Below are 24,919 nucleotides of genomic sequence, written 5' to 3'. Positions count from 1 at the left end.
CATGGGACTTTGGCCTTAGAAAAGTTTGGAAAAAATATTAGGAATAAACTCAGTACAGGAGGGTGTGGCTGGGTGATAAATATATGAGTTTACGGTGAATTGTACAAATACATTAGGTACCATTTTGATTATTTCTAAACAGTTTTAAAACGTGCGTATACTACATACGTGCTTCACTAAAAGTGACCAGTGGTAATTTTAGATTTTTTGTGTGTCAGGCTCTTTACATCATTCCTGTGTTCTCCAAGGACGGCTTTTAACGTTCTTTTGGAAAAAGGCAGACAGACAAAGCCTGTGTCTTAAATGGGCCCATAGCTCAAATTTGATTATAAAGCTGAAGAGTCTTGCAGATGATTGAATTCATTTTAGTTTAGAAAACATTAAGATTCCTGGTCTTTTATCATTTTGAGGATTATCTGAATTCAGTGGAGATTTTCTTACAAAAGTTTTTTCTTTCTGATTATTGGCAGTTTGGGTTGAACTTCAGTGACTTTGACTCATAGTAATTTTGTAAATCTATAATTCAGAAGTTAAAAAAAAAAATGGACTTACCGGTTTCTGTCCAGATATTCTCCATCCCCAGGAAGTTGCCTCGGGCCGCAAACCTTGTTGATAGTGACCCTGAGAACCTCAGGAGCAGTTGTGGGCTTGTGGCTGTGTGTCCGCTCTGCACGCTCAGGGCGCATGCCTCCGGTTTTGCCTTCAGTAAGCCAAGGGATCTGCTGAGCCGTGGGGGCAAGCGGCACAGCAGGGACACAGTGTGGACTCAAGCCACCCCCCGGTGCAGTTTTGCGGGACGGCCTTGACCCCCTAAAGGTCCACCTTCTGTCATACTGGAGAAGATAGAGCTTTAGTGGAAGACCCCCTCTGGTTGAGAAGGCTTGAAAGACCAGGCTGGGCCATAGCTACTTCTTTGTGGGGCACATGTTTTTTGAGCCCCTGTCATGTGCGAGGCCCTGAGTCACAGCCCTGGATGGAGCTAGAGTTAGGTACGGTACCAGTCACGGGCCTGGGAAGCGAGTAAGGCCACCGCTGTGTACAAGCAGAGCCGCACGTTGTTCCGGGCACATCTAGACGTTCTCTGATCCTCTCCCAAACCGCCGTGTACAAGCAGAGCTGCACGTTGTTCCGGGCACATCTAGACGTTCTCTGATCCTCTCCCAAACCACCGTGTACAAGCAGAGCTGCACGTTGTTCCGGGCACATCTAGACGTTCTCTGATCCTCTCCCAAACCGCAGTTGGATAGTTGTGTCGTTAGAGCAAAGTTACAGAGATAGCAAGTGGTGGTTTTACGATCTCAACCCAGAGCTGTATGTAGGTTCTTTCCATGAATCTCCTCATCTTCCCACCAATCCACGGAGTGCCTGCGTTTTCGAAAGTTTGTTTATAGCTTGGAGAGGGGGATAATGCTCAAGTTAGTGTATCTTTAGAAAAGGGAGGTACGTACGTTCCTTGAGTACAAATTACACGATAGTCCCTGTTTCTCATCGCCTCTTCCACTACAGGTGCAGAGTGAGTGCCTTGCAGTCTTGCCTCTGCTTCCCAGCAGCCCCAGGGGGCAGGACGCACGCATTTCATGCATCTGGAGAGGCCCCTGGTGCGCCCGTGGTCTCTCAGAATGGGGTTGGATCCTAGCTTGTTTGTTGTTTCCAGACTTCTGCTACTTTGGGTTACTTTGAGGACTTTCAGAACTTGGGTGATTGCTGTCAAGGGACTCCTGTGCGTAAGGTTGAGTGTGATTACCTGTCCTGAGGTACAGTCTGACGGAGCATCACACGTGATGTCTTACAGACTCGCTACGGGACTCCAGTCCGCAGTTGCATGGCTGTCCCCCCGGCACGGCTGCCTGCCTGGTGAGAGGGGGCCAGGCCTTCGACGTCGGCCAGCCCAAGGAGGGACTGAAGCTCATGAGCAAGGACAGGTGGGTCTGCGTTGGTGTGTGTAAACCTCAGCAAGTCCCTACAGATGCTTGTGAAGTCATCCGTGGTTGCTACCAGTCACATAGGCTGCTTTGCTTGTTGATTGTCTGATTACTGGTCATTACAGCCATTAAAGACAAATATCCTGATCCATCCCATATCCATACTGGTGTTCGGTTCATGAAATAACCCCTACCTTAAGGCGTGTGCTGATAGTTTCCATGTTACTCATGAAGTTGCTTTTGTGTCCCCCGTCCTCTGTCCTTTGAGAACACCGTCGTGGAGGGGCAGCTTGCTCCTTGCCTGGGTGTGGTGGGCACCCTCGTGCCCGGTGTGCGGAGGTTTGTTTCTTACGATACGCTGTGTTCTCGGTACGTGCTCTCTCACTGCCTTCCTTCGTACCTTGAATTAGCAGAGAGAGGTTTTTGTCCAGCGTGTCCCATGCCAGCCCATCTTAGATCACGTCGTAGATTCCAGAGGCCTTTGGTAGAAGCCTTGCTGTGGCTTGTTCTAGCACGGAACTGGTGGTGTGTCGGGGCGGGTGCTTGTGTCCACAGAAGACTCTGGAGCATAACCTAAATTTAAAAATGTTTGGGAGGTTTCTATATGTGTGTCTGTATTAGTTTGCCGGGGCTGCCGTAACGAAGTGCCATAGGCTGGCTTCAGCAGCAGAAATTTATTTCCTCTCCATTCTGGAGGCTGGGAGTCCAAGGTGTCAGGAGGGCTGGTTCCTTCTGAGGCCTCTGTCCTTGCCTTGTAGACGGCCACCTTCTCCCTGTGTCCTCACATGGTCTCTTCCCTCTGTGTGTCTGTGTCCTGGTCTCTCCTTCTGATAAGGATGCCAGTCATATCTGGTTAGCGCCACGCCCACACGCCCCGCACTCCCGTGGCCTCATTTTTACTTCATCACCTCTGTGTAATAAGCCTTGTCTTCGAATACAGTCACATGCTGAGGTCCTGGGGATCAGGGCTGTGGAATGTGAATGTAGGGGGACACCATTCGTCCCATCACACTGTCCTGAGTGACAGGTGGGTGACTCCTCACAGCGGAGAGGAGACGCTGCACAACGTGGGCATTGAGTGAGAGTTCGAGCTTGTCTTCGGAGAAGAGGGAGGTCCCGTGTTTTCGGCGGCTCTGTGGCCTGCGCGCCAGGAATAGCAGGCGTGTCCTGCTGGGAGACCCCTGCGCACTCGGGCGGCTGGGGCTCTTCCTGGCTGTGGGAGGTCACAACGGCTGGGCCACTTGGCTGTCTTCAGGTTGAAGAGAAAAAGATCTTGGCTTCCACTTACAAGTTATTGTTTAGAGAAGAAGTAGTCGTGCAGCCTCATGGACAGAGATGTGCTCAGCCTGCTCGGCTGTGTTTATTTTGTTTTCTTTGATCGTTTATAGTTTTTTTTGTTTGTCTTATTCGAGCAGCTTTTCTTAGTATTTAAATTTACATGTTGGTCATTTTATTTATTTTTAAAAAGAAAATAGCATTCATTGAAGTTTACTTAAAATCAGTTTTTTTTTTTTTTTAAAATGGAAATCGAAGGTATTTCATGCTATGGCTTCCTTTATAGTTTAGTGTTCATTCTGTTACCCCTGGCCCCCAACTGAGTGAGCTGAATGCTCAGGGCAACAGATCAATTTGAGTGTAGTTCATACTTTATAACACTCTTTCCTCAACGTGTATTATTCAGGCTTGTCCTGAGTTACGTGAAAGAAGGGGCCGGGGAGCTAGACTTCTGTGACGGTCACAGCCCGGCGGTGACGATCACGTTTGTCTGCCCGTCGGAGCGCAGAGAGGTGAGTGGCTTGTCTTCGGAGGACTTTCCAGCAGCGCGCGTTAGCGTGGGCTGTCTAGGAGAGTGCATCTAGGGGTGGGGCGGGGCGGTGGGTCTGGGGGCAGGAGAGGGGGAGCGAGAAAGGGGCAGCCGCGGTGGAATATCCGGGAAGACGTGCTTTCTGGGGTCGACTCTCCTGCACATGTGAGGGTCTCCGGGGGACAGCAGCTTGGCGTTTGCTATTTCTCACCAACCCGGAGGGGCCCCTGCGTGTGTTGCTGCAGGATGGTGTGTTGATGGAGGATGGCGTTTTCTAGTTTGTGTGAGATGATTTTAAGTGATTCATGGAAAGATTTTTAAAATTTATATAGTAATGCTGATTTGAATGACTGTTTGAAAAGCCATATATATAATTTCAAACCTGTGATTTCCTAGCTAGTATTTGTTAGGATGAGGCAAGGTAAAAATAGCTGATTGGTTTATGGAAACATAGTACGAAATGAGTGGACCAGATGGTGTGCCGCCCTGGCCGAGCTTCTGCGGGCCAGTGGCCGGAGTTTGGGGGCCACTCAGGTAGGAGAGTCCTGGCCAGAAGGAAGGTTCTTACTCGAGGGTCTCACAGTGGGGCGTTTCAGCCCCTCCTCCCACACTCGCAAGCGGGTGCCTGACCCTGTCCTCTGGCTGTTCACTCAGTTTTAGCACACTTTTAAACTCCTCGCGGGTAGGGCCGGAGTCTGGTTGTCCTTGGGCCCATGCCTGGCCGTGTTGCACGTGTCCGTTGCTGTTCGAGTGTTCTAGCAGGTGCGGGGTGCTGATGGAAGGGAGATAGCCCCCGGGGAGGAAGGGCAGGGCTTTCCTCTCATTTATTTCTGTCTCCTCATAATAGAATGAAGGAGGAGGAGCTGAATTCTTTGGCGAGGGAAGCAAGCTCCCCCTCCCCACAAACAAACATGGAATTTGGTCTGGTTTCTTGCTGGCAGCTGGCCTGTTTTGTGGGGGGGATGTGGAGACAGAGTGTAGGCCAGGCCAGCTTTCCGTTTTATGTCTGCAGTCTTGCAGGGCCACGTGGCGTCCGCTTAGCAAAGACCTGACTGATGAGCGGTTGACGTGAGCTCTGAAGGTGAATGTCAGGGAACATTTGTGGACACTTGCAGATGTGGGGTGAGAGTCTTCAAGCCCCATGAGACAGGTGTTCCAAGCTGGCCGGGGTCTTTGTGTTGCCCTTTCCTCCCTGTACGTTCAGGGAGGAGCGGTTCATTCCACCACAGTGAGGCGAATCAGGAGTTTCCCTCCTTTCTTCTCCCTGGGATACAGGGTGCTTGGTGGCATTAGGAAAGGAGGCCGGTTTGTTTTTTGTGGAGTGAAAGGTTCCATTTCCAGCTTAACTGTTCACCGGACAGAACTGGGTGACATACGACACCTTAACGCTTGAGGGTTTCTTTAAGTGTTTACACAGGCTTACTGAATGCCCTTAGGAGCTGGAATTTTAGTCAGTGTTCACTTTGTCATATAGACCTTTTTAAAAAAGCTTTATTGAATTTACATACTATAATGTTCCCCTGTTTCAAGTACAACAAAATGGTTATTAGATATTAACTGAATTGTGCAACCACCAGCACGATCGAATGTGAGAACATTCCATCACCCCAGAAGAAACCTTGCACCCAGGACAGTCACTCCCATTGAACCCCCAGCCCTGGCAGCTGCTAGTGACTTTCTGTCTCCATGGACTTGCCTTTTCCTCTCTGATGAGTGAACCTTGCGTGGTGGGGCCTTTTGTGCCCGGCTTCACTCACTCGGTGCTCGGCACCCCAGCCCTAGGTGTCCAGCTTCCCCAAGCCAGGTGGTTAAAGCCTCGATTTTGGGTCAGACCTGGACTTGCAGCTCTGTGTCTTATAAGTTGTGATCTGTGTGTGTAGCCCTGGTGCTTCGTCCCGTGCCTGGCACGGGGCAGGCGCTCAAGAAACGTTTGCCGAGGGGTGTTTCCTGGAAGCGGCGAGGCTATTCCTGGTACGAAGACCAGCGAGGCCTTTCTCCCAAAGATGGTGGGAGAGGGTGCACTGCACTCTGGTCAGCAGTGATTGCATCCTTCCCTGTTCACACCAAACACGAGCATCTGAGCTCACGTTTGTAAAAGCAGGTCTTTGGCAGAATTCGGGTTTGTGGCGGGTGATGCCCTGGCTTCCCCCAGGGGCAGGAGCAGATTCAAGGACCGGTGAGGTGTGTCCGAGACCCCCTTTGACAACCTGAAGAAAGGGGTTACGGACCGTCTCCCCAGACACACACACACGGTGACTTCTCCTCAGCTTGGGGGTTCATCTGGCCAGCTCCCTTCAGCTCCGATAGAAAGGAGGGGACAGACCATGTGCCTCCACAAGTCATGGCTGCTTGCGGAGGCTGTGGCTGTCGGGTGATGTCGAGTCCAGGCTGGACCTCGGGTGTGACTCTGAAAGAGACAAGAACAGTTGCAAGTAAACAGGGTGGTTATATGCCAAGTGCTAGAACTGTGTTAGGGGTAGTTATCATTCAGAAACAGGAATGGAAGAACGTAAAAACCCAACAACGTACCTTTGAGCTTTTCAGAAGTATGGAAAATCTGCATTTAAAAACACTAATTTTGCTCCTTTCAAATTGTTTCTGATAGGGCACCATTCCCAAGCTCACAGCAAAATCCAACTGCCGCTACGAAATTGAGTGGATCACTGAGTATGCGTGCCACAGAGATTATCTGGAAAGTAAAACCTGCTCTCTGAGCAGTGAACAGCATGACATCACCATTGACCTCCAGCCACTCCGACAGGACGGAGGTGAGGGGTGCTTTGAAATGAAGCAGGAAGGGGGAACGTGTGCAGAGGGGCCCACTTCGCCTCTGCCCCTGGGTGGGTGTTTCCGAAAGGGGCTCGGGTGTGCTTGAAGTGATGCCCTCACCCTCTAGCACCTGTGGACCTAACAGAGCCTCTCCTCATCTATTCCTCTTTCTTTAGCTCTGTCCTCCTCTTACTACGCTTCAGATGGAAAGGAATATATGTTTTATTTGAATGTCTGTGGAGAAGTTGAAGTACCGTTCTGTAGTAAGAAAGAAGCCGCCATTTGCCAAGTAAAGAAGAATGAACCCTCTCAAATCAAAGTAGCAGGAAAATACCAGAATCAAACCCTCCGGTGTGTAAACAGTAATTTTCAAGTGCATTGTGTCTGTTCTTGTGAAACATAACCGACCTCCCTTGTCTCCTTCCTCCTTCCATTTTCCATAAAGTACAGGCAGGTCCGTTAAGCCAGCATTCCTTCCTGTTTGACGTAGGCGAGTTGCCATTTGTCACTGAACCTGGCTTTCCAATAGGACTGTTTCTGTGAAAACTGTTCGTTTTATCATCTGGTGTGTGTAAGGAACCACGGTGTAGGAAAGGTATTTAATCAGTTTAAGAGTTGATTTGGCCTTTGTATTTTAAAATGGGTTTTTCTGAGGAGTTCTGATTTTTCCCTGGCAGTTTGAGAATCTGAAATGCCGTTAGCATTGCATCAAAGTTTGAAACAACTAAGAAAACGCATTCAGTACAATTCCTGTGACCCTTAATTTGGTAGCTATCTTCACAAAAGCGTTATGAAAATGTAGCTCTCTGCAAATGAGTATTGTCCAGGATCCCTCAGGTAAGACTGTGTTTACGGCAGTTGCTACATACACTGTGTGTTTCTTGGGCCTTATTTATTTTGTACAAAATCCAAAACAAGAGTGGAAGAGTTTTCATGCTCACAGCAAAACCTTCAGTGCTGCTTTCTTCCAGCCAGCTATTACTTTGAAGTAAGAGGACGACAAGCCCATACATTTGGAACTCATTTCCTTTAGACGTTTTTCCCCAGCTGGGCAGAGAGCTTGCTGTTTTATGTCAGTCCTGATTTGTTGATGGTATGCAAAAGGCTTCATGTAGAAACGTGTAACAATTCAAGTTTCTTTCTTGGTTCTCCCAAACCCGTGTCTGTGTGTTGCAAACATCTAGATACTCCGACGGAGACCTCACCTTGATCTATTCCGGAGGGGACGAATGCAGCTCTGGGTTCCAGCGGATGAGCGTCATAAACTTCGAGTGCAATAAGACGGCAGGTGAGTGCCGGCGGTCTGTCCTTGCCCTTTGCAGTGATGGGAGCACGTGTGTTCTTGGGAGCGGCGTGCGGTCGGACCAGGCAGACCTTCTCCTTTGGACGTGGCCACCTCTGGTCCCCAGACGAGGTTGCTCTCTTGGAGCGGGCAGGAGTACCCCTTCCATCCCACCCCACCCATGACACACACATCCTGTTTCCATTTTCCTCTGCTCTCTGTTTGTTTTGGGAAGGGGCCCAGCACTGGGCTTGCTGGGAAAGCGTTTCTGTCTCGAATTCTGGCTTGCACCGAAGTGAGTGCTGGTCCAGCAGGGTGGGTTTACTCCCCACCCTCAAGGGGTGGTCACTAAAGAGCTCTTCTTTTCTGAAGTTAGTCTCAAGACGACCCTTTATGCAAACGAGTGGCCCAAACGAGTGGCCACGTGGTGGAGGCTGGACATGGGGGATTGCAAGAGGTCACCGGGCAAGTTTAAGTGGAACGTTTGGTTTTTCTGAGAGATTAGGATAAGCTTTCTTGAGGTCATAATGGCGCCAGCAGTTCAGAAAGCCGTGCTGTGGTCCGTATCTTGAAGCTCTCGGGCGCAGTCTGCATCTGCAGCGAAGTGATGGGATCCCATCATCATCAGAGAGCCGTCCCGTCCGTCGGCCTCCAGGCTGGGACCCCAGGTGTGTGCAGGCGGACTGAGCCTCTGCACGGAGCTCTCGTTTTGGAGCTGGCCTAGTTCCAGTAGGCCGTATAGCCGCAGAGGCTCAAGAGGCTGCCCCACCCCTGAGGGTCTTTCTGGCTCTTCGTTCTGTTTGTTTTTTGCGTTTCTATGGCAGAGCTTTGACCAGTGGTCATGAGGCAGGTTCCTCTGTGATTCAGCAGGGGCTCAGGGAGAGGCAACTGCACACGGCGTGCCTGTTCTAGAACCTCGAGCCTATGACGGTGAAGGGGGCCAGGGAGGTTGTGACGGGCACCAGGCTCTAATAAATTGCCTCGGGAACAGGCGAGGAAGGATCCTGGAGTGGAGCAGACGGGAAGGCATTAAATCAAAGTGCCCTTTACTCCTCCCCCCCCCCCCCCCCCCCCCCCCCCCCCCCCCCCCCCCCGCCTCCACCTCTGCTTGTCTTCTCAGAGCGTGCACTCCAGTCTCACCCTGGAGTCTGCTTGCTGGCCCTTTTGATAACATCCACGTTCAAGTGGATTTGTTCAGCATACGTTTTGTCCTGATCTATCTGCTTAGACCCCATGAGGCCCAAGGATACCGTAATGGCTGTGCGCTTTCCAGGCGCTCAGACTGGGAGTATAGAGGGAGAGACGGCACGGTGCCCGGAGTGCGGGTCGTGCAGGCTGGACCAGGGCTGGGGGCGAGTGTTGCACCCCGGACCTTGTCAGGAGGGAGGCAGTGAGTTAGCGGTTTGGGGTGTGGGCAGCGAGGAGGATCAGGGCTGTCAGGGAAAGAGGAGGTGCTGCTTGGTGAGCTCTGTGGGCCGAGTCGGAGTAAGCCAGGCACGCAAGTAGGGTGGCTGTGGGGACCAGTCTCTGTGGCAGAGGGAGCAGCTCATGCAAAGGCCTGAGTGTGGGCAGGTGTGACTGGCTCAGAGCTTCGGATTCAGAATGCACATGGCTAAAGACCCTCAAATGGAGGGTGAGAAATTTGTACGTCCTGCAGAGGAGTTGGATTTTCTGTAGAAATCAGTGTGGAGTCCCCAGGACTTGAGGTGGAGGGTGAATGACTCTGGTTTGGGTGCCTCTCGCATGTGGTTTGAATGCCCCCCTGCTGCCCTCCCCAGACCCCCCATCTTTCTTCCATCCTTCTCACCTCTTCAGGCTTTTCGGGGACTGTCTCTGAAGTCCAGCCCTTTCACTACGTCCCCAGGCCTGGGAAATGCACCCTGCTCCTCACACTGTGTCCCCAGGCCTTCAGGCCCCCGGGCGCCCGCCCTCCCCTGCCGGCCGAGCCGCTTTGCTGTTGGCCAGCTCCCGTGGTTCAAGTCTCCCTCCGACCTTGTCGTTACCCCTTTTGGCCCCATTCTGTTCTGGGCTTTTTATAAATGACTTGGCTGAGATCTTTGCGCGCACACTGATCTCATTTGGGCATGCTGGGAAGATAGAATAATGATCTAAAAAGATCCCAGCAGGTGAGGAGGATATTGAGAAGGGTACATAGTCTGGGACTGCTAGGAAGAGGCGCCAACACTCAAGGCTTGTGCTGGAACATGCCGGCGCTTGAAAAAAGCGCTAACGGCCATTTTTTCCTCTTTTATCTTTATTACTAAAGGTTTTCAAACATACAAGTAGAACATTACGATGAAAATTTATATGCTCACTGCTCTTTATTGAACAGTTGCTAATGTTTTGCCAAATTTGCTTCATACAAACTCTACGTCACCACTGACGGATCAGAACATTCCACCCCATGTCCGTTCCTTCATGTGACCTCAGGGCCTTTATCAGACCTGACAGGATTCACAGAGATGTCCTCATGCCAAAAACTCGGTGTCTTCCTAGGCTGTTTTAGTTAGGATGGTGGCAAGAAGACCAGACAGGGAGATGTTAGATGTTTTGTGAGAGGTTTTGAGCCTGCTCTCACGCTGGAGTAGGGTCATAAAATATTTACGACTCCTTCCAGCTCCGTGATTCAGTCCTTCAAACTTTGGAGCAGACTGTGTACTGTAAAAGTTATTTCATTATTATTGTGTTCAAACTTAAGTTTAGAGTTCTTAGAGAAAAATCCCTTGGTGGATTTTGTTTATTTGGATAAATGTAATAATGTAATTTTTGTATGTGAATGGCTGTTAATTGGTTATGTAATATAACGTGGTTTATAGTTTAAGTTGGATGTTCTAGAGTTATATATGTTCACGAATCTAGGGCTTATGCATTTTTTTTTTTTTAAAGATTTTATTTATTTATTTGAGAGAGAATGAGATAGAGAGAGCATGAGAAGGGGGGAGGGTCAGAGGGAGAAGCAGACTCCCTGCCGAGCAGGGAGCCTGATGCGGGACCCGATCCCGGGACTCCAGGATCATGACCTGAGCCGAAGGCAGTCGCTTAACCAACTGAGCCACCCAGGCGCCCCGGGCTTATGCATTTTTAAGACACAGAGGTGCATATGTTTGTTTTTGAGCCTGTATGTGTGCACACGTACACACAGCCATTCGTTTCGGCAGCTAACATCGAGTTTGCTGTAATGGGACACTTACTGTTGGTGATCTTGTCAGATAAGGACATGAAATCGTTCTTTTTGGATGAGTGATATATTGGAATAGGCTGGTACAAAGGTACCCACAGATTTAACTGACTCACTCCGTTAAGGGTTTATTTTCTTTAGTTCAGTGCAGGTCGTCGGAGGTGCTGGTGGCGGGGCTCGGCTCTGCCTGCTCCTCTCGTGCTTCCCATCCCGTTGGTGTTGCTGTCTGTAGACTTGGCCTCCAAGGACTCTGCAGAATGGGAACGGCATTTTTTAAACAATGGGCTGGAACTAAGTGGCATGGCCCAACTTTGGAGGCAGGGAGGCTGGGCAATGCAGTTTAGCTGCACAGCTGGAAGGAGAATTAAACCAGTGTGGTGCGTGGGCTTTGTCTTTGCCATCGCATGAGGTGGAACGGTGCTGTAGGCAGAGGGTGACTGGGTTCTGCTGCAGGAATCCATTTTCCCCTGAGCCCCGGCGTGTTTCATTCTTCCAAAATTCATTGAATAATGAAATAATACACCAGTGATTATTGAAAACTAGTGCTCCCTCAAGCAGTAAATTTCAGATGCAGAACCAGCTCCAAAGTGGGGATGGATTCTCGAACCATTCCTAGTATTATTTAATGATTTGTGAACTTACTGGTAAAAGAGAAATGCAGCGAATACATCAAGTTTGTGGGAAACACAGATCTTTTCCAGGTAGTGAAATGCAAACCCAGCAGGTCCAGCCGGAGTAAGCTGCTCGTCCTTCCATCCTGTGGGCGGGGTGAAGAGGTGCTGTTGGGGTCCGCTGTTGGGGTAGCACGCATGGAGGGAGGCCCCAGCAGTCCCAAACGGGGCGGGGGGGGGGGGGCTCTTTGTTGTCAGAAGGGAAGCTGGGAGTGCTGCATCTTAAAAAGAATGGCTTAAAGTACATACGTTTAAAAGAAAAAAAGAAAGAAAGAAACCCCCACAGTAGTGTAGGGAAGTATCGCTTGTGGTTATGGTTATGAGCCTGGCTCTGGGGCCAGACTGTCTGGGTCTGAATCCCGACTCCTCTGCTTCTAGCTATAAGACCGTACGCAAATTATTTAACACCCACCCCCCCTTAATCTGCAAAAATGGGGCTGAAACTACCTGTGCCATGGGATTAAATATGCCAAGATCTATCAGGTCCTCAACCTGAGCCTGTTTTCTGCAGACCTCCTGCCTGTAGCCCTTTGATGCTCAGTGCCTGGTTCAGGCTGTGCTCTGTACACCCTAGCTGCTCTTGCTGGTATTATAGTTACAATGTTTATAATATTAAAGACTTAAGAGAAATTACAATTAAAACATCATTTGCCCTTGGTACAAAATATTATTTCCCTTTGCTTTAGAACATTGTGCACTTCAGGGCACCAAACCTCAAGAAAGGCAAATCATGTAGGAGGTCCAGAGGAGGGTTATTAAACCATCAAGGGGCGGAAAACAGAGCTCCGTGCCAGCCGTCCACCAGCTTGGAAAGCCGAGGGGTAGTATTTCTAGTAAGGGAAAAAGGACCAGAGTTTGCCGAATCCCAGGCTACGTGGATCAGGGAAGTGGCCTATGAAGAGCTGGCTCTCAGGGCTCCCTGGAGGTGTGGCGAGCAGCGCCGGATTATGGTAGGGTGCTGGAGGCAGCCGCACCGATGGAGGCCTGGGGCTCAAGGATGCTGGAATGCCAGGAGGCATGCCTCTGGCTTTGGGAGGTGACGTGGGCCTCCGCACAGTTCGGTGGGGTAGCTGTACACTCTCACTCGTTCTTTTCTGGTTAGGGATGAATCTCCGGGAACTCGCCCTGCCCGAAATTGCATCGTAAAGCCAGCGGCGCTCCTGGGGCTCGAGCTCTGGTCTCTGTCCGCCTTCTGGTGAATCCCTGTCATCTGACGCAGAGGATACTCATGCGCCTGTGCGGGGGCTGACCGCAGCCCGTGTGCAGCAAGCCCTGCCTGGTGGCTTACATGTTCCTTGTTAGGCACCCACAGTGAATGTGTTGTAAGCAGCTGATGGCCTACTGAGACCGACTTACCGAGGTGGAAGGGACACAGGCCTGCCATTGAGGGGTTTACGATTGTCTGAAACGCAAGAGAAGCCTCTCTAACCTCTGACCCCTCTGATGACCCCAAAGCCTCAGCTTTGGGTTTGGGACTTGAGTTTAACTGCCCAGTTGGCATTGGTGGCCAATGGGCTGACTAGGTTTTGGTTACATATAATGGAGTGTCTTTTTTCCCCCCCCCTTCTCAAATTGCACAGGTAATGATGGGAAAGGAGCTCCTGTATTCAGTGGGGAGGTAGATTGCACCTACTTCTTCACGTGGGACACGAAGTACGCCTGTGTGAAGGAGAAGGAGGATCTCCTCTGCAGTGTGGCCGACGGGAAGAAGCGGTACGACCTGTCTGCGCTGGCTCGGCACTCAGGTAGGGCTTGCGCGCTGTGGGGCTCCATCCGCCTGTTCACAGGAACCTTCTCTTGCCTCTTTCCCTGTGAAAACATTTGGAAATGCTGTTGCTTTTCTCTTCAACTGTCAACAAATTGTATCCTGGCCTTGTCCCCCTTTTCACAAAGCAGTCGTACAAATTATTAGGAATGATGCTGACTTAGGAGGCAAAATACCTGAGTTTGAGCTTGGCATTACTCTTCTCATTGGGATGCCCTGGGCTAATCTTACCCTAGTTTAGTAAAAACTGCCAAGTCCCAGGTCTTGTACTCTGTGATTAGGAAGTTTTTTATTTTAGATCTACATTCTTGTTGCTAAGAAAGTAGATCTTGAAAGTTCTCTCTCTCTCTCACACACACACACACACACACCCACACACACACTTGTATCTGTGTGTGGTGATGGATGGTAATTAAACGTGGGGGTTCTCCCACGCACAGCCTGCGCACAGATCAGGTCAGGATGTCGTCCACCTAAAACGACTGCCGTGTTCCATGTCACTTACATCTCAGTTAAAAAGAATGAAAAGTTCTGCAGCGGGCTTCAAGCAGGCCGTGTTTCCACCTCGCCCCCGCCTGTCAGGCTCTGAGGGTCGGACCCTCGGTGTGAAGGCCGATGCGGCCGGGGTCGGTCTGTCTTTTGACCCTGTGCTCTCCCCTTTTGTCTCACCGTCTCTTCCCATCTCTAAGGTGGGGGTCAGCATTCCCTGTCTCACCTCAGATGCTTGTGGGGCCGAAAGGAGAATGAGTGTGGGAGCCCTTGGATGCTGTGTCCCTTGCCACATCTATGTGACGTGGTCTGTCCCCGAGGCCTGGAGATCTGCTCAGCAGGTGTCATTGAGCACTGGTTACGTGGCAGGTGCCAGACCAGGTCCTGGGGATATGGCAGCAAACCTGGCGGGCATGACCCCTGCCCCAGGCCTTCAAACTTCACAGGGGGCCGAGAGACCGAGTGCTAAGAATCAGGGTTCCCAAGAGGGAAGCTGAATCAAGTTGGGACATTTTTAGTTTCACCCTTTCAGCAGCCCTGGAATTAGGTATAAGTAGAAGCAAATTGCATCTGTAGAGATAATATCTGAGGTAGAGAGAATGCTTGCCTAGAGTCACAGAATTACACGTGCGTAGGAGTGATTGCTCATGGGTTCTGAGTCCCCATCTGGTTTGGACAGCATAATATTAGAAAAAGGAATTCCTCACTTGTAAGGATCGTCGGAGAGCTTCTTTTTGACATGAGACCTCTGTAAATGTTCAGTGTTGGTGAATTGCCTCGGAAGCAAATGTTCTTTGTGTGTTAGTAGCTCAGCGCCCGCTCAGCGGGAATGGTGCCGTGGTTCAGTGCGGTACATATGTGTTCGTGAAGAGATCGGCTTTGTGCGCTGGAAAGAGAGCACGGTGTTGTGCGGGGTTCTGAGTGAGTTGTCTGTCTTCTGCGGGCCTCAGCTTTGTCACAGTAAACTGGGTGGTGCGGTTAGATCCCTTTGTCCAGCACTGTTGTTTAAACACCACCGAGTACAGGACACACGTGGGGGCCCCTGAGGGACGCAGAGACACACGCACTCACGCAGCCGACGCGTGCCACTGCCGGGCTCTCCAGGGACCTGGGCATTTCTGCAGGCTTCACGCAGACCGCTCAGGATGCTCTCAGAACTCCTTCCTTGCTAGCTTAAACAGTCCTGTCTTACGGCTTGTCAGCCCACCCCACTCCCCCGTCCTGGTCCCTGTTTGTCTCTGCATGGCTTCCAACGGGTTCTTCTCGGTTGTTGACATCGGCGCATAGCTCTGAGAGTAACCGTTACCCTGACGAGCGGTGGGCTCTCCCGCCTGAACCCCAGCGTCCCGTCCATAAAAGGAGCGCCTTCAGTCTCTGTACGCCCTTCACACGCATTTCTAATTCATCCCTTTGGCCACTCGTCACGGGACGCCTCCGATGTGTGCCGGTCCTGCTCTTAGCGCTTACGTGTGCTCCCTCGGCCTTCTGTGGCGTTTTGGTCCTGTTCATACATGACTGGCTCACAAGCCGTTTGAGCTCAGGGACTGACGTGTCTTGTTAGATTCCGGAAACAAAGTGTGGCCCGCACTCGGTCTGCTGGTGTGGAAGAGGGGGCAGGTGCCTTTAACCTTCCTGGTGGTTGGAGGAGGGCGCGGGACTGATGGCGTGGTGCTCTGCCCCTTGTAAGGCACGGGCTGCCAGCCAGATTTGCTTTTCCATTTCTGATTTCACACTTCGGTGCTTGGGGAAGTTTCGCTGTTTGATTCTCTGTCCCTACCCCCTGGTAAGCCTACTCTTCTGAGGAGGTATTGGGCCATGCTTTGTTACTGTCACGTGAGGTGAGAAGCCTGAGGGTCTCAGTGAATTTCTGTGCCTTTGGTCTGCCTGCGTCCTGAAACGTGAGTGCCTGAGGTTTAGGGACTACATGCTTGGTGAGCTTTGGGCCTTTTCCTTTGGCTTAATCACCATTTATGGTGTGACTCACAGAGAAATAATCACTGCCTTTGGCTAAAAGTTTTTTTTTTTTTTTTTTTTTTAATTACAGAACCGGAACAGAATTGGGAAGCTGTGGATGGCAGCCAGAGGGAAACAGAAAAGAAGCACTTCTTCATTAATATCTGCCACAGAGTGCTGCAGGAAGGCCAGGCCAGAGGCTGTCCTGAAGATGCGGCCGTGTGCTCTGTTGGTGAGTTGTGCCCAGAGCGGGATCCCGGTAGTGGTTTTCCCAGAGGCGCGTGGGACTCAGCTGCATCCAGTTTGGAGCGAATTAGAGAATCTTCCTGTGGTTTGTCAGTCTCCTCTCTCTCGGTTCAGCATATACAGGATGGGGAGGAAAAAAAGTTCATGACTCACACGTAGGTAACTGCTTGGTGTGCTCTAGAAACTGGCCCTCCACTGTCCTGAAGTTGGCCAGAGGCTTCTGAGGTCAGCTAACGCCGTAACTGGGAACAGAAAGAGCCAGGCTGGGAATTACTTGGTTATCTTTTCCCTTTGTAACTTGAAGAATAAGATTGCCAGTACTTGTGTAAAATTGATTGTGAGTTTTTAACGCTTTACTGCCTGTGATTGTTGTTACGGCTTTAGACAAGTGGCACCTCACTGTACTCTCCCTGGAAGAGTCCTTGTGCCCGTGGGTTCCTTTTGCTGTAATGCTGTCGGTCCCATGGTTTTCCTGCAGAGACGGCGCAGTTTGGTACAGATGTTTCGCACAGTAGTTGTCTGCCACTTAAGACTCACCTGGAAAATGAGAGGCAGGGAGAGTAATCAGAATCTGTTACAATTAGGTAAGGAGTTAGGAACCCAGGCTGGGTTTTAGGAATTACCCCGGTATTCCGAATTGCTGATGTGTCTTTCGAAGCAGGTCCAGGCATGCCCGTGCGTCTGGGTAAGCAGGACTGGGGACAGTTTCAGGGCCTCGTAGTAAAGTCAACTGACCCAAGAATGACGTAGTCACCTTCCTGGCTTGCTGGACAGGTTCAGTTAGTTTCTGCTTTGGTCCTGGGACAAACTCTAGCCTCTTGGCTGTGCTTTCAAAAGACCTTGTGTCTCAGGGGAGCCGAGGCCCTGGAAAGAGGGGCACCCTGGGACGGTGTGACATGCAAGCTTGCTGTCTGCCTCTCGTGCCCACGGAGCAGGACGTTGTTTATCGTTACTGCCCTGTCTCCCTGAGCCTTGGGGTGGCCTTGGCGTCCTCAGTGTGGCTGCATGGCCCGGCCAGACCTGTCCCTCGAGAAAAACCCACCGACCACGGGGCCAGGCTGGGCAGGCTGGGGAAGGGGCCACGGCGCCCCTGCTGGGTCCTGGCTGACATGTTTGTAACTCTTCTCTGGGTCATTATCATTTTTAATCATGTCTTCTGTTTTTTCCCCTTTTTTCCAGATAAGAGTGGATTTAAAAGTCTAGGCAAATTTATTTCTTCTCCCACGAAAGAGAGAGGGAACCTTCAGCTCTCGTACTCAGATGGTGGTGACTGTGGCCACAGGAAGATAACAACTAACATAACACTCGTCTGCAAGCCAGGTGAGCACTTCTGAAAAAGGGAAGAGGTGACATGTTGTGGTGGCTTTTGCCCAGGTGAGCCTGCATCCTTCGTTTCTCTTTCTCACAGGCCACTGCTCAGAGGGGGAGGTAGAAAGGGGTCGTGCTGTGTACACTTCCGGTTCTAGAACCTTCAGTGGTAATCTGTGGGATTTGAGCCCCCAACCCCCACCCAAAACCAGTCCAGAAATGGAGAAACCATATGGTGTCGAGAGCGTCATGTTGCAATTTTCCAAATGAGTTATGGGTCTCAGCGTGGCTTCCTCTTCCTCGGGACTGATACCGAGCGGCCGTGTCGGCTGCTTAACTTCCTCCAAAGGGGGAAAATCGTAAGCGCTTGAAAAATATTGTCCGTGATCTCACCCTTTAAACACAATGCTCTTCTTCACTTATCTTTATTTATAGGTTTACATTGTTTTTACAGGGTCCCAAAATCTGTATATATTCAGACATTTTTTTTTCAACGTTTCTCAAAACATGGCATTTTGTGAATACTCTTCTGTGTTCTGCAATTATATTAATAATTTTTAGGAACTTCCTCGTTGATAATGGCTTGGTCTTACTATTTTTAAACGTTTTCCCTATTGTTGGATTAATAGCGTGTTTCCAGGGCTGGTGATTGTGCTGTTGCAGATCCCTTGTCCGCCTCCTGTTGAAATATTTTCTTTGGATAAATGCCCAGCTGTGGGATAAGGTCAAGGGCTAGGACTATTTTTTGTTTTTGAGTGTTTTTCGAATTGTGGTGAAATACATGTAATGCAGAATTTACCATGTTTAAGAAACTGTTGTAAAATGCACACAACACGAAATCCAACATTTTGGCCTTCCTAAGGTGCCCGGTTCAGTGGCATGAAGCACATTCACAGCGTTGTGCAGCCCTCACCACCACCTGCCTCCAGAACGTTCTCATCTTCCCAAGCAGACTCTGTCCTCCCCGGACACGAGCTCCCCACCCCGGCCCCGGCAACCGCCCTTCTTTCTTGCCGCTACAGGTTGGACTACTCTTAAGAACCTCACGTCAGCGGAATCCCAGTGTTTGTGGGACTACTTTTAGTTGAGGACCGATTAGTGATACATTTGTCTTCCTCGCTGACAGGTGATCTGGAAAGCGCTCCGGTGTTGAGAACCTCTGAGGATAATGGCTGCTTCTATGAGTTCGAGTGGCATACGGCCGCTGCCTGCGTGCTGTCGAAGACGGAGGGCGAGAACTGCACGGTCTTTGACTCCCAGGCAGGTGCGTGCCCGCACAGCACCTTGGTGGTAGGGTGCCCCCCCGAACGGCTTAGGTTTTTTTTTTTCCTTACGTATTTTCTGTGAGCGTTTTAGAGATAATCCACTTCAGAATTATACTAATGTTGTTTAACTGAAATTCTGGAAGTCTGACATTTGAGGTTGAGATAATGAGAAGCCTACCCCTTCGATGCATGGTAGAGCTAGGTGTGCGCTGAATGCAGAACGTGAGGATCGCAAGGAAATCAATGGTGTTTGAAAAGGCTTTTTGCATAAGTTAATGCCCTAGAAACCCGCCTTAGAGGTCATTGGATTGTGGTCATCTAGCTTTGAACATACTGGTTGTTTATTCATCCAGCAGTTATGGGCTTTGAATAGGGTTTTTAGGTTAACGCAGTAAAACAGGAATGCTGGTGGTGAATCCATCTCCAGGGGAGATGTCCATAAGAGCAGTTCTGGTGGCCTGAAGGGGAAAGCATCTCTTCTGCCATCTTGCGGCTCCCTACCATTGGCCAGTTCCTGGGAAGCCTGTCTTTGAAGCTGTGAGCTTGGACCCACCCTTCTCCCCTGTGGTCCGACTGACCTTACATATGGCATCGTTTTTACTCTTTCTTAGGGTTTTCTTTTGATTTGTCACCTCTCACAAAGAAAAATGGTGCATATAAAATTGAGACAGACAAGTATGACTTTTACATAAATGTTTGTGGTGCGGTGTCTGTGAGTTCTTGTCAGCCGGACTCCGGAGCCTGTCAAGTAGCAAAAAGGCAAGTAACTTACTTTTTAGTTATGGGCTTTCCTTAGGCATCTTGTAATAGCAGATATTTTATTCAGGAGTACGTGTATTCTCTACTGACATCATTGCTTTTCAAGGAGCGTGCAACCCTAAGAAGCCCTGGCCTCAAAACCAGAGGATGCTAGGAGTTGAATTTCCTGGAAAAGGAGCAGGCCGCAGCCTTACACTTCACCTAATACCTAGTTTCAGTGTAGCCTGCATGTCTCAGTTATTAGATGCACACAGGTCTCTCTGTTCATTGTGGTAATAGCTCAGGCAGGGTGGTTGTACCTTAAACCAGCCAGGCTGAGCGTGGCCTTGGGTCCTGGTGTGGGGGTGGGGCTGCCCTTTGGCCCCACTGCAGACCCTGGTGATCTGCAGCCCTGGGTCGTGGACCTCGCCCCCACCCCACCGTGTGGCAGCCTTGCCCCGGTGTCCCAGCATGGCAGCGCTTCTGGCCTCGCTGGCCTTGCTGAGAGACATTTGTTTGCTCATTTTAGTGATAATAAGGCTTGGAACTTGGGACTGAGTAACGCTAAACTGTCATATTATGATGGGATGATCCAGTTGAACTATAAAGATGGCATGCCCTATAATAATGAAAAGCATACACCAAGAGCTACACTGATCACCTTCCTCTGTGACCGAGAGGCTGGAGTCGGTCTCCCTGAATATCAGGTAGGAGCTGTGTGGTGTGTGCACGTGTGTGGGCTTCCATCATGAGAGCCGGGAGGGAGAGAACGCCAGTCTCATAAAGGCAGGGGGAAAGAAAAAAGTGGGTAGAACAGGGCTTGTGGCTTTTCTGGAATGAAATGTGGTTCTAACCATAGGTGAGGTGTGAGCTATGGTTTTTCCTGGGGAGAAACCATCAACTTGTCTGTCTCCCTGAGACTTAACACAGGGGCCTGTCGTGGCCCTTTTATTTGGAAGCAGAACTATTATTAGTCTGGTTTCCTGGCCAAATCATCATCTTCTATGATTTTAATTAATCTTCTTAGATTTGCCAGGGTACATAGGCAGTATTCATCTGAGCTGGTTATTCAGTGGGCCATACACCTCGATGGTAACCCACCACCCTTTGGTTTTGTGTACGAAACTTGATCAAAAATCATCCTAATGATACTTAACTGAGGCTAGATTAATTTATTACTGGGAAATCTTCATTTTAATAAGACAAATGTAGACGGGCAAAGTAGACTTTCTTTCCTCTAGTTCTTATTTACAGAAAATGCCCTTAAATGCTGGCTTTGTGTTAACATTCCCCTTTCTCTTTGCCATCCCTCCCGTTTCTCTCCTTGTCATGTGATTAGGAGGAAGATAACTCTACCTACAACTTCCGGTGGTACACCAGTTACGCCTGCCCGGAGGAGCCCCTGGAGTGTGTGGTGACCGACCCCTCCACGCTGGAGCAGTACGATCTCTCCAGGTGAGGCCAGGGTCAGCCTGCCCTTGGCCTTGGCCCCGGCTGGGTCTAGTGTAGTGCTAAGTTGGCTTAGGCTTTGCTGGTGAGCATGTAACTGAGTGGATAATGGGGACACAAGTAAGTTTTGGGGGTGCAGGACCAAGATGGGGAGTTTTAAGCAGAATGAATTCTAATAATGGTCTGGTAGCCTTTGTGACATCCAGTGCTCTTTGCCATAGCGGAGTCTGTCTTCAGCTGCATCATTTAAAACAAGGATTATCAGTACAGAGGTGTGGGGGAGGGGGCCGGTGCAGGGTCTGCTGAGTGTGACGAGTTCAGTGAAGGTCGAGATAGTCGTGGGTGTTGTGAGTCACGGTGAGCCACGTTCCGTGGTTTGATTGGTAGGGCATGTTTCATTCTGTGTGTCCGTAACTACTTAGAAGTGAATCGTCAGACTGAAATCTGATAGCATCAAAACCATGCATTTTGCTTTGAAATTTTAGTCTAGCAAAATCCGAAGGTGGTCGTGGAGGAAACTGGTACGCCATGGACAATGCGGGCGAGCACAGCACATGGAGGAAATACTACATAAACGTGTGTCGACCTCTGAACCCGGTGCCGGGCTGTGATCGATACGCGTCAGTGTGCCAGATGAAATACAACAATGATCAGGTGAGTCTCGCGCTCCGTCTGGAGCACGTGACTCAGTGGGTGGAGGCGTTTATTTTAGAGTAGGCCTGGCTGCTGAGGCGAAGCCCCCTGAGCAAGAGTAGGGGCCCCCCCACAGATGTGATCACGTTTGAGTCGTCATTCAGGTTTAGAACTTCACGAGATGCCATGGTGCTGGTGGCCTCCGATCTCGGCACAGGGCAGAGGAAGCTCCTGGCGGCTAGCCTAGCCCGAGCTCACAAGTGTCTTTCAGTCCGTAAACCTCTGTGAAGAATAGTTTTTCCTCCGGAAGCTCTTGCTTCTGGCTCACGAGGGGGAGAGCGGCTTGGAACCATTGCTGTGGCTGAGGTAGATCCAAGCGTTCACGCTGACTCGCGGGGCCGGGCTGCACCTCATCACCGATCAAATGCAGTGACTGCCAGAACTTTGGGACGTTTCCCTGTGTTCCTCATACACAGTGAATCTTAAAGACGTATGTGTGCTTCTTTAAAAATAGCATGTCGGGAATGTACTTTTCCTGGCGCCTGGTCCAGGGCAGCTTGGAGGTGCTTTAAGGCGGCTGGTGAGCGCACTCTGGTGGTTGGAATTACGTTCCCCGCTGTGTATGCATGTGCACATGTTGTGTGCACTCTGTTGGAGCGATGACTTCAGAGTACAGTCAGTCAGTCCTTGTTATCCACGGGTTCTGTATTTGGGGATCACTGACCTCCTGGCACGGATTTGTGGCCCCAAATCAAAACCTGCGGCGCCCTCAGTCCTTTGTGGATGTGTGTGCAGTGGCCCCAAAGTGCACACTCCCAGCAGAGCTGGAGCCAGGGGAGCTCTGCCTTCTCGAAGGTTCTCCCATCCACGACTATGGGAGGGAGACACGAGGGGCCGGGTGGGGGAGCGCCAGAGGCTCCTGGTTCGGGGCCGGGGGGACAGGGCTCGAGGCCTGCCTTGGATGCCTGTTGGCGGGGCGGCCTCAGACAAGTCACTTACCACGTCCGAACCTCCTTTCCCCTTTCGTAAAATAAAATAGAACCTGCCCGCAGGAGTTGTTCTCAGGATTTAAGATCATCATCTCTGTGGGATGGTGTCTGTATAGGGCACGTGTTTCCCCTGGGAGTGACGGGTCAGTGTTTGTGGCAACTTTATAGAACAGGAGTGCTGTGAATGACAAGAATCAAATGTAGCAGTCACAAAGAAGCCGTGTTTTCTTTTCAGAGGGAAAACCTAATAGACATATTTGTTCGCAGGGCTCCTTTTCTGAGGTAGTGTCCATTAGTAACTTGGGGGTCGCAAAGACAGGCCCTACGGTGGAGGACAGCGGCAGCCTCCTCATAGAGTACGTGAATGGCTCAGCGTGCACCACCAGCGATGGGAGGCTGACCACCTACACCACGAGGATCCATCTTGTCTGTTCCAGGGGCAGCCTGGTAAGGCGCGCGTTGCCTATGACCTTGGTTCCTCCAGGGTCTTTTGTGACTGAGTACTAGCCTATGTGTCTCTTCTGGAGATGGAGTCTGGGGGTGGCATTTTCACTTTGGGTTGTGTGGACACCATCCTGTCCCTTAGTTCTTGTCAGCTGGTGATCGAGGATCCTGACAACAGAACAGGTCTTAGGGACAGTTTGGCTTGAACCCCAACGTTCATGGATGAGGAAGCCGGGGCTCAGTGCCACTCGGGGCCACAGATGAACAGTGAGGGTTATATATGTAATATGTGGGCAAATCAAGTAGAAAAAATGAAGGCCGGGAAATAGAGAAAGTTACAGAGATTGTTTTTGGCCCTGAGTTCCTCAGCCAGGGCAGAACGGAAGAAGAAATTCCACAAATAAAAATGCTCTGGGGGTCATTGTACAGTCCCAGTTCTTTCCTAAAAAAAAAAAAAAGAAAAAAAAAAAAGTTGGTAAAAATACATATAACATAAAATGTACCATTTAGGGGCGCCTGGGTGGCTCAGTTGTTAAGCGTCTGCCTTCGGCTCAGGTCGTGATCCCAGGGTCCTGGGATCGAGCCCCACATCGGGCCCCCTGCTCGGCGGGAAGCCTGCTTCTCCCTCTCCCACTCCCCCTGCTTGTGTTCCTGTTCTCGCTGTGTTTCTGTCAAATAAAATCTTTGAAAAAAAAATAAAATGTACCATTTAAGCCTTTTTTAGGTGTATAATTCAGTGGCATTAAATATCTTCACGGTGTTACACACCATCCCTGGCCCTCACGCCCAGAACTTGGCTATCACAAACCCAATTGTTTTTCTACCTGGAGTTTCACATTTATATCTGGGTCATGTGTTTTTTGAATAATTGCCAGACTCTTAGATGAATGCAGAGTGGAGATCATGGAGTTCATGTTTATTATCAAATAAATTATTGGAAAGGGTCAGGTACACGTGCTGAGGGTCTGTTACGCTTCCTCTGCCTCCCTGAGCGAAGAGCACAGTGTATCCAGTGCTAGCAGTCCTGTGGACTTTGTCACCTACATTCCAGGTGCCCTCCAGATCCCGAGTTCTCTGTGTCATTTGCAAACACACGATTTTTTTCCAAGATGTGATTTCTTTAGAGGTCAAGAAGGGGTCTCTGATAAGGGGATGAAGTTATTAGCTGGATGAGCGTGGGCCCGTGTTGTGCAAGAAAGGTGTTCCATGGCCGAACTGTAAACACACTTCTTGATTAGCCTGGGGTTGGGTTTGCTGCTTTCTTCCTCAGCCTCAGGAAGAACTCCCGGCTGCCCAGGCCAGCCCTTGCTGTCCCCTGGGCATGTCCGTGTCCCCTCCTTAGAGCCTGGCCCGCCCTCCCCTTCCCACGTGGTCTCTTGTTGCCATGGAGATACTGGGCTGTTCCAGGAGGTTCTCCGGGATCCTTAGTTTTTCAGCTTTCCTGTGACACCTTATGTGGACAGTGTGTTGTAGTTTTCAGGGCGACCTCCCATGGTCACCGAGTGCCCGTGTAGGGCTGGCCATGCCCTGTGCAGCCAGAGACCGTGAGCAGAGGTCACATCTGCAAGGTTCTGCAAGCCACAGAACTTTCAGAACTTTCACGGCTAAAGCAGCTCCTTTTCACAACCACATTGTGAGGCAGAAAGGACAGATGTGTTTTACTGTGACGGACGCCAAGGCTGTGAGAGGGTGGGGGACTTCCAGGCCAGAGGGCGCTCAGTGGGCGACGTGTGGGCTCACCGTCAGATGGCCGCTATTTCCTTCTGCTGTGGGCCTGGGCGGGTGTCCTGATCTCTGTGCCCCTGTGTTCTCGTCTGTGTACACACGGTGGGTGATGACAGAACCTGGCTCCCAGGGTCACGGTGAGGCTCCGTTGAGAAATGCTAACAAAGCTCCTAGTGCTGCGATAAGCGCTCTCTGTGTGAGCTGCAGTTGCTGCAGAACGTGGCCCCACACATGTTTGGGGAACTTTTTACTGGAACACACTCAGAAAAGTGCGCGGAGTGTAAGTTAC

General features: G+C 50.4%; 1 protein-coding gene across 1 annotated transcript in view; it reads left to right on the top strand.

Moving 5' to 3' along the window:
• IGF2R (insulin like growth factor 2 receptor) overlaps nucleotides 1-24,919 on the top strand; it is a 100,527-nt gene that overhangs the window by 35,330 nt on the left and 40,278 nt on the right. The window contains exons 6-19 of the mRNA XM_032408244.1: nucleotides 1,793-1,922; nucleotides 3,604-3,709; nucleotides 6,332-6,494; nucleotides 6,672-6,846; nucleotides 7,680-7,783; nucleotides 13,207-13,371; nucleotides 15,925-16,065; nucleotides 17,259-17,399; nucleotides 18,514-18,651; nucleotides 19,264-19,411; nucleotides 19,920-20,097; nucleotides 20,730-20,845; nucleotides 21,325-21,493; nucleotides 22,729-22,908. Of these exons, the coding sequence (XP_032264135.1) occupies nucleotides 1,793-1,922; nucleotides 3,604-3,709; nucleotides 6,332-6,494; nucleotides 6,672-6,846; nucleotides 7,680-7,783; nucleotides 13,207-13,371; nucleotides 15,925-16,065; nucleotides 17,259-17,399; nucleotides 18,514-18,651; nucleotides 19,264-19,411; nucleotides 19,920-20,097; nucleotides 20,730-20,845; nucleotides 21,325-21,493; nucleotides 22,729-22,908 (2,054 nt within the window). The remainder of the gene's footprint in view (nucleotides 1-1,792; nucleotides 1,923-3,603; nucleotides 3,710-6,331; nucleotides 6,495-6,671; nucleotides 6,847-7,679; nucleotides 7,784-13,206; nucleotides 13,372-15,924; nucleotides 16,066-17,258; nucleotides 17,400-18,513; nucleotides 18,652-19,263; nucleotides 19,412-19,919; nucleotides 20,098-20,729; nucleotides 20,846-21,324; nucleotides 21,494-22,728; nucleotides 22,909-24,919) is intronic.

This window comes from Phoca vitulina, unplaced genomic scaffold, assembly GCF_004348235.1.
Source record: "Phoca vitulina isolate PV1807 unplaced genomic scaffold, GSC_HSeal_1.0 scaffold9, whole genome shotgun sequence".
Classification (NCBI taxonomy): Eukaryota; Metazoa; Chordata; class Mammalia; order Carnivora; family Phocidae; genus Phoca; species Phoca vitulina.
Note: the sequence above shows the minus strand (reverse complement) of the source record. Positions and strands in the feature narration are given on the sequence as shown.